Here is an 8,700-nt window from a genome sequence, read left to right as displayed (position 1 = left end):
AGTCTTTTTATTATTTTTTTTATTAAAAAATTAATAAAAATCGGCAAACTACCTACAACATTTTTATTATGTTTTGTAAATGCACCAATTTATTTTTGTCTTTTTATTAAAAAAATAAAAAAGCATTTGACAAACTACCTACAAGGATTTTTTTATATTATGTACAAGCACCAATTAATTTTCTTTATCTCCAGTCAAAATTCTCGAAAAAATTATTCCTTTTTTACTATGGAAAATAATCTAGCTAATGTAAGACTTTTTTCTATTTAGAGACATAGCAATTACGCAAATATTTAGCAATTTCTTCATTTTTGTTGTCGTTTTCTATCGGTTTCTGTCTTATTTTATTTCGAGTTCTTCTTTTGATAAGAACAATGCTCATTGTATTTGTTACACGAAGCAGTTTGGTTTCCTGCTAAGAATTACCCATAGCAAACCAACGAGTGGTGTATGAAAAAATTTTTATAACAAGTGCCAGAACAATGGGGATGCGTGAATGTGGGTGCAATGATTGTAATTATTATAATTATTACATCAGATGCAATTTTATTGTTGTGGCGAAGTCAACAAACCACGACGGTACAACATTGGGACACGAATTCGTTCACTGTTGACATATGACGCCTGACGATCATAAAAAAAAGGAGACATAGAAAGTAGAAGCTTCCAAGACTTTCAGGAAAGAATCTTCGCGCAAGTGGGTCAACGACAATTTCTTATTAAATGAGTTAGTTTCCTTTCTATCTGATACTGACCGTGAAGAACATTACCAAGTGTGTACCCAGCAAGACTATTTATATATATGTACATATAAATCATTTGGCCATTATTAGTAGTAACTAATAGAAATGATAGGCAAGNAATGTGTTAGTTTGTATCTCGCAATATTTTTATAAAACAGTTTTCTTTATTAATAATTTTAGCGAAAGTACTGACGCATTTATATTATTATATATTTAATTAATTGGCTAATGATATTCTCCGCTGTTCTGCTTAATTCCGGTTAGGTCACAAAAATTACAGTTTAATATAGAAATGTTTCAAAACAGTAACTATAAATTCATAAAAAAAGTGAAGGGTTTAAATTTCCCTTATTTAAATTCATCATCTACTTTGGTTTCATTCTAGTATTAATTTCGCTGTCTAGTTTTCACATCCTGCAATTAGCTGACCTAAATAGCCACAACCATATGTGTTGGAATGTCAAACTTAGTTAAGTGCAAATTTATTTTTAATTGAATTGAATTGAATCCTTTCATTCCACTCATCATTACAATAATGAAATCACTGAACATTCCAATCAAACTCTGCCATATCCTTTCGATAATTCTATGATCGTTTAGATTCATAGTTATAAAAACTATTCATAAAAAGCAGACATAATTAAAGAAAACTACTTAAATTTAAAACTAAGAAAACAATAACAACTACCAATTAATTGGATGATAACTTGCGTTCGTCACAATTAATACAGCAACGAATCTAATTAAAAAATTTTCATTTACTTTAATCAAATTTTGAGATTATATGTTAAAACATTAGTACTGAAGAGAATAAACTGCTACCAAGAAGATTAATTAATAGTACATATTATACTACAATGTTGAAATGGACCCGCATTTAATGCATATAATAATTAATACGGATGTTGAAAAGTAAGAGTTCAATGTTGTAAATGAACACGGATATAAGCATTTACAATGGAAATAAAGAAAGTACACGCTTAACTAGTCAAATCCAAACCTAAATCTCGTATGATTCAACACTATAATAAAAACAAGCGCATCATCGTCGTGATTATATTTTACGACTTTACCTGCAACGTTACCGTAATAAACTTTTTAAAAATTAATGGTTTCGGTTACCGCATTCTTATCCGTTAAACGGTGAAAAATATGCAACGCTCATCGATACTTTTTGTTGTCCGTTTTTTAGGTTTGTGTCTTTGTGTGTCATATGAAAATTAACGGTACTTATAGGCAACTTACTATAAGTTCCGGTACGTTAAACATCTTTCTAAATAGGCACCTAGATATAACAGCACTCTAAACAATAAAAAGAGCACAGTTAAGACAATAATCCATAAAAGACAAATTTTGGCCGTAGCGCTAAACATTGCAATAAATATGTATGCATGTAGGCGGAATGCATATACAAAGGTCAAGCTCTTTAAACTAATGCTTCATGTTTATGCACACATAGCTGTAAACATGCATCATTCTAACAGGACTAGTACAGCTATAAAGCGAAACAATTATAGGTCTAACATGCTTAATTAATAGCAATTAAGTAAACTAAAAGAGACTCGCTCAATAATTACCATTAAAACATTTCACATCAAACACGTGTTTTGGACGCTTTTAATACAAGCATTATTATTGATAATGACTCATTAGAAGTGAGCGAAACACGTGTTTAGTGATAATTAGGGTGCCTATTTTCAATGTTTCTGTAGAATGTACTAGCAGGTATATATACAGGGCAGAATATAATTCACTCCGGTTAATGACAATTTACCCAAATGTGAAAAAAGGACAATGAGCCTGGCGTAGCGAAGCATCGGAAATGTTAAAAGTTTTGGTCAAAGAAATTTATTGATATACATTTGCAATGAATTCGAACTACAAACGAAAAATAAATAATAAATTATATTCTTTAGAATGTGTAGAGAAGCAAAAGGATTGTCCCTGCTGGCTCTCTTCAGTAGCAGCCTGATACTTAACACCATTGCCTACGCCTATCCTAATCAACAATCCGAACGTAATTTCATACCAGCCAGAGTACCACAGTTGCCATCAGAGAGGATAGAAAGAAAATTCGCGGAAAAACCGAATGCCATTAAAAAAGTTGCTCTAAGTGATATCGATGACATCCAGAACAATTCAATAGAAAGTTCTGGAGGAGGAGGATTCTCGTGGTCAAACATTTTCGGTACGCAAGAATAATATTGAAAACTATAAAGTTCAAAATGCACACGACATTTACTTAATAACATAGGCATTTTCATTTATCAGGTATGGTAATGCAGATGCTTTTCAACCCAGGTGGTTCTCAAGGTCCCAATAAATCCGAAGGATTGAATGATGGTTTAGCACCGTCTCCCTGGGCCAATTTGCTATCAGTTGGATTAAAACTTCTTACTGCATTCTTAGGAGGTGGTGCAGCAGGAGGCGACGGTATTGATAAGGTCGACAATGGAGGGTCACAAACCCAGGTAGGTACATCTCATACATACCAAAATATTTATCACCTCTCACTCGAAGAGCTTTTATTAACACCCGTAACTTGTTGTTAGTGTACAGTCAGTTACATTTTAAAAATATGGGCGACTTCTAACATTTTCTTAATCAATTTTATAATAAAAAAAAAACAATTTGATTTAAACAAGTATTGTGACACACCTGTAGCTTTTTCCTCTTTACACATGTAAATAATAAAACAAAAACAAGGCATTAGTAGTTGCTTATTGGCTTGCACAGGGAATAATTGCTGCGATACTGTCTACACTTATGGGGGCTAGAAATCCTGATCAAGTCAGCACCATTGCTAAGCAAGCGGGGGAGGTAAGTTCCCACTTCAGTAAATCAGTACCTACTCCCATTGTTTGCATGTATCTATCGTATAATATCAAAATACTTAGTTCTTAATTTATGTCTTTTTGGCAATTAAACCTTTGTAATTTTTGGCTAAATCTTTGGGCATTTGACTCAATTTTCAAACCTCCTGATTTCTAACATATCATTCAAGAATCCTAATGATTCTTTCTAGTTCTTTAACATCGTCGTCGATCTTTTGGAAGCTCTACAAACATCATTCTCGCATCGATCCAGAAACGCCCGAAATTTCGGCAAAAAAGATACCATGAGTGACGCTGCCGTCGCTGGAATATCCATGATGAAAGGGTACGTTCGTTCCATGTCAACAGCGGACAGCAAATGTGCACAAAAGTATATGTGCGATGCAAACAGAGAATGTTCAACTGACATTGGACAAGGATCGATATTTTGTCATTTGGGAGCGTAAGTAATATTTTTAAATAAATATTTCATACCTCGAAATCAAATAGAAGTCATGCTCCCCAAATACCAAAACAATCATGTGCTTCCTGTTAGATTTATTCAATTTTTACAGTAGCCTTTAAAGCCTAATTAAAGACCTTTCGTGAAACAAATTTATTTAACTAATTAGTCTTTAATTAGCACGACTATTATTAATTAACCACCCGCTCACTACTATATCGCCTACAGTACAACTACAATAGTGCGATCTAGGCAACCCACTAAACGTCTCTTGAAATTTGTTCACGTGTGGTGTGTTGCCTACAGGTAACAGTTTGATATCTAATAATGCACAAAATCACTGGATAATATCAAGTGCAAAGCTGAAAACAGAAAGCTAAACACAAAACAGAAACCATAAAAGTAGACGATGACTCACAAAGAGAATCGTTGTTGCTTTCTTTTATTAATCATCAAAGGTAGTCAGTTGTAATATTAAAGTTGTTTGCCATATTTCAGATACGCAGCCAGTTTTCTAATGCAACAAACGACAGGCAACAGTTTCGATATCTTGTACGAGGCTGGAAGGAGAGGCAGGTCAGGGGACGATTGTCAGCAAGCCTTCCTTGAATGCAACGAAGTCTGATTGTTAACGCAAAGTACTTAGTCGTTTTATTTAACACCGATACAGACTTTTTTAACTTATCGTTAGTGCTTCTTTTTAAAAGACTATTTGTTATCGTCGGCCTAAAACTCCATTAATTTATGTCAATATTCCGAGTAGATTTACAGTAAAAGAGAATGTTGTTTCGGGGCGCAAAAGTAGGAGCTCACAATGAGATTGTTTAAAAAAAATATTTCACGGAAAGAAAAGTAGAATTACCTTCCGCTGGGAAGAATCTGGCTAATTTAAACATTTATCTAAGGGGCGTGTTAATTAAATGTGCCTAATGAATTTGTACCTTAATTAAACATTAAACGAATATAATAATCATCATGAAAACTGATTCGACATCCCATGTTTTTGGAATTCGAATAAAGAGCGCTGCAAGTTAATTTGTGTCTAGGACAAAAGAGTTTAAGGACTGCAATAATTTATTTTTAACTATTTATAATTATTTATAAACTTTTATTGTTTATTATAAATGTCTATTACAACAAATAAAGTTATTTGATTTATTTTTGGTGTTTTAATTTCTCTATTTTCACTCAAAAGTAGCTCATTATGGACGGACTGTCCTACAATCATCATTGCACTACGTGATATAAAATCAAAATTCAAGATGAATAGCCCCCCACTCCCATGTTATTTTTTCATACAACGCATAATCTATAACAATTTTATTTAGAAAATTGGCTATTCGAACTATTTAGCGCACGCTTCCATTCTATGCGAAACCCACTCCTTCCTACCTTTTACCATACTATCCATGAACCAATTTTCTAATTAAAACAGCATAATAATTGTGCGTTGCATCAAAAAAACTTTAACAAAAAAATTAAACCGCCGAAAAAACTGAAAAGCAAAAAATNGTTTACCCTTTCCAATAAAACAAGAATTGCTAAAATCGGACTATTCCGTCAAAAGTTATGCGTGGTCATACATTACAATTAGTGAGTGAACAACAATCAACAATCATTCCCTGTTTTCCTACCTTCAGGGTTGGAATTATTTTTCTAAATTTATATGGAACCAACTTCGGGGTTTACCCTTTCCAATAAAACAAGAATTGCTAAAATCGGACTATTCCGTCAAAAGTTATGCGTGGTCATACATTACAATCAGTGAGTGAACAACAATCAACAATCATTCCCTGTTTTCCTACCTTCAGGGTTGGAATTATTTTTCTAAATTTATATGGAACCAACTTCGGGGTTTACCCTTTCCAATAAAACAAGAATTGCTAAAATCGGACTATTCCGTCAAAAGTTATGCGTGGTCATACATTACAATTAGTGAGTGAACAACAATCAACAATCATTCCCTGTTTTCCTACCTTCAGGGTTGGAATTATTTTTCTAAATTTATATGGAACCAACTTCGGGGTTTACCCTTTCCAATAAAACAAGAATTGCTAAAATCGGACTATTCCGTCAAAAGTTATGCGTGGTCATACATTACAATCAGTGAGTGAACAACAATCAACAATCATCCCTTATTTTCCTGGAATTATTTTTCCAAATTTATATGGAACCAACTTCGGGGTATACCTTTTCCATTAAAAATAGAATTATCAAAATCGTACTCTGTAAAAAGTTATGCGTGGTCGTACATAAAAAAAAATGTACGCGTCAACTTGGAACTTTCTCCTTTTTTTCGTCGGTTAAAAATACAGACAAGATACCCCATAACTCTATTCCTATACTTTATTTTCTTCTACTGCCGGGATGACCCGGACAACGTTGGGAATTACAGCTAATTCTTTTATAAGCACGCATCCCGTATGGACGCAATTACTGCAACATTTATTTTCGCCTAAACTAGTCAGAGTAGAAAAATACAAAAATTACCGTAACGGTGTCGACATATTTATATTCACAAATCATAAATATATCCGCATTTGCTACACTTTAACTAGGTAGCAAATCTGTAACCACAGTTTATTTTACGTTTTGAAATACAGTTTTGCAATAAACCATGGATCATTTTGTAACTAATATAAAAAATGGTAACCCCCTGTCCGAAAGACAGCATTTAAGCGGACCTTCTATAGGATATCACCAACCTTATGGGCCAATAGAGTACAATGGATTCGAAACAAACTAGTAAGTCCGTATTTTAATTTTTAAATTTTTAGAGAAAATAAATTACTCAAATATAAAACCGAATAAGTCACTCTATGAACTCCATAATGGTAGAGTTGTACGAATTGTGCAAAAATTATGCAATACTCTAGATGTCTAGATTAAACTTTACTTCAGATATCAGATGTATAAAAATTTATTTAGTTGAAAAGAAATTTTAATATTCCAACCATGTTCAGTAGACGACTCCGTTTATAGCATCGACAAAGTCTTATAAGTTGACTTTATACGCTATTCCGTACAAACTTCTTAGTTTATAACGTCTTAACTTACAGCAGCCAGTACAATTTTAACGACGCACAAAAATATTAAAATTATAATTGTTTACCTTAACTAATAAAAACCTTTCTCAAATATTAATATTGTTTGAAGAAGATTAAGTAATTATACAGTACATTTCTTCAATACTGTCGATTTTTCTAGTGTGAGCAATGAGTTTTGTACCCCTCCCACCCTAACTACGACCATGCACTTACGTTTATATGACTAAAATAATGCTTTCTATCTCCTCAGCCACCATAAATCGGGAAAGAAAAACAACATTGCAGTCTCAGCCATGACTTTGCTTGCATTTATGTTTTTCTTGAATATACTGCAAAACTGCATCAAAGAACACATGGACCAGACAAGTACGCCGACGAACATGGTAATGATGGTGGCGGCCCGACAAGAGCAAAGACAAGCGGAAAGAAGAAAAGACGAAGAAATGTTTGTTACAGACGATAATCTTTTTAAAAACACAAAAAAAGTCACAACTGATAAAACTGATTTAACGTATTCGATAAATCTTTCAAAATGTGAAGTCTTTACGAATGTTACCGTTAAAAATAAATGTATAGACCATATTTTAAGTGCATTAAATGTATAATCACTTACTTAAAGAATTCAATTACATTCTGTATATTAGAAAAGTTATTTTAATACATACTATTTTATAGTACCTAAACATTTAATTGTTTAATTATTGGTACCTATATATAATCTATTAAAATAACCTTCCAAGTTTATATTCGACCAACTTCGGAATATACCCTTTCCAATAAAACAAGAATTGCTAAAATCGGACTATTCCGTCAAAAGTTATGCGTGGTCATACATTACAATCAGTGAGTGAACAACAATCAACAATCATCCCCTATTTTCCTGGAATTATTTTTCCAAATTTATATGGAACCAACTTCGGGGTATACCTTTTCCATTAAAAATAGAATTATCAAAATCGTACTCTGTAAAAAGTTATGCGTGGTCGTACATAAAAAAAAATGTACGCGTCAACTTGGAACTTTCTCCTTTTTTTCGTCGGTTAAAAATACAGACAAGATACCCCATAACTCTATTCCTATACTTTATTTTCTTCTACTGCCGGGATGACCCGGACAACGTTGGGAATTACAGCTAATTCTTTTATAAGCACGCATCCCGTATGGACGCAATTACTGCAACATTTATTTTCGCCTAAACTAGTCAGAGTAGAAAAATACAAAAATTACCGTAACGGTGTCGACATATTTATATTCACAAATCATAAATATATCCGCATTTGCTACACTTTAACTAGGTAGCAAATCTGTAACCACAGTTTATTTTACGTTTTGAAATACAGTTTTGCAATAAACCATGGATCATTTTGTAACTAATATAAAAAATGGTAACCCCCTGTCCGAAAGACAGCATTTAAGCGGACCTTCTATAGGATATCACCAACCTTATGGGCCAATAGAGTACAATGGATTCGAAACAAACTAGTAAGTCCGTATTTTAATTTTTAAATTTTTAGAGAAAATAAATTACTCAAATATAAAACCGAATAAGTCACTCTATGAACTCCATAATGGTAGAGTTGTACGAATTGTGCAAAAATTATGCAATACTCTAGATGTCTAGATTAAACTATACT

At 32.8% G+C, this 8,700-nt stretch overlaps 1 protein-coding gene across 2 annotated transcripts in view; it reads left to right on the top strand.

Moving 5' to 3' along the window:
• The window catches only part of LOC108733300, a 6,459-nt gene extending 1,321 nt beyond the window's left edge, over positions 1–5,138 (top strand). The window contains exons 2-6 of one of the 2 annotated variants that reach the window (XM_018464397.1): positions 2,660–2,931; positions 3,015–3,214; positions 3,480–3,563; positions 3,769–4,019; positions 4,518–5,138. In XM_018464397.1, the coding sequence (XP_018319899.1) occupies positions 2,661–2,931; positions 3,015–3,214; positions 3,480–3,563; positions 3,769–4,019; positions 4,518–4,644 (933 nt within the window). In that variant the 5' untranslated portion in view covers position 2,660 and the 3' untranslated portion in view covers positions 4,645–5,138. The remainder of the gene's footprint in view (positions 1–2,659; positions 2,932–3,014; positions 3,215–3,479; positions 3,564–3,768; positions 4,020–4,517) is intronic. The other variant, XM_018464398.1, reaches the window with a different exon arrangement.
• The last annotated feature ends 3,562 nt before the right edge of the window (positions 5,139–8,700 follow it).

Source organism: Agrilus planipennis, unplaced genomic scaffold, assembly GCF_000699045.2.
Source record: "Agrilus planipennis isolate EAB-ADULT unplaced genomic scaffold, Apla_2.0 scaffold12, whole genome shotgun sequence".
In the NCBI taxonomy this organism is placed as follows: Eukaryota; Metazoa; Arthropoda; class Insecta; order Coleoptera; family Buprestidae; genus Agrilus; species Agrilus planipennis.
The sequence above is the reverse complement of the archived record's forward strand: the minus strand, read 5'-3'. Positions and strand labels throughout refer to the sequence as shown.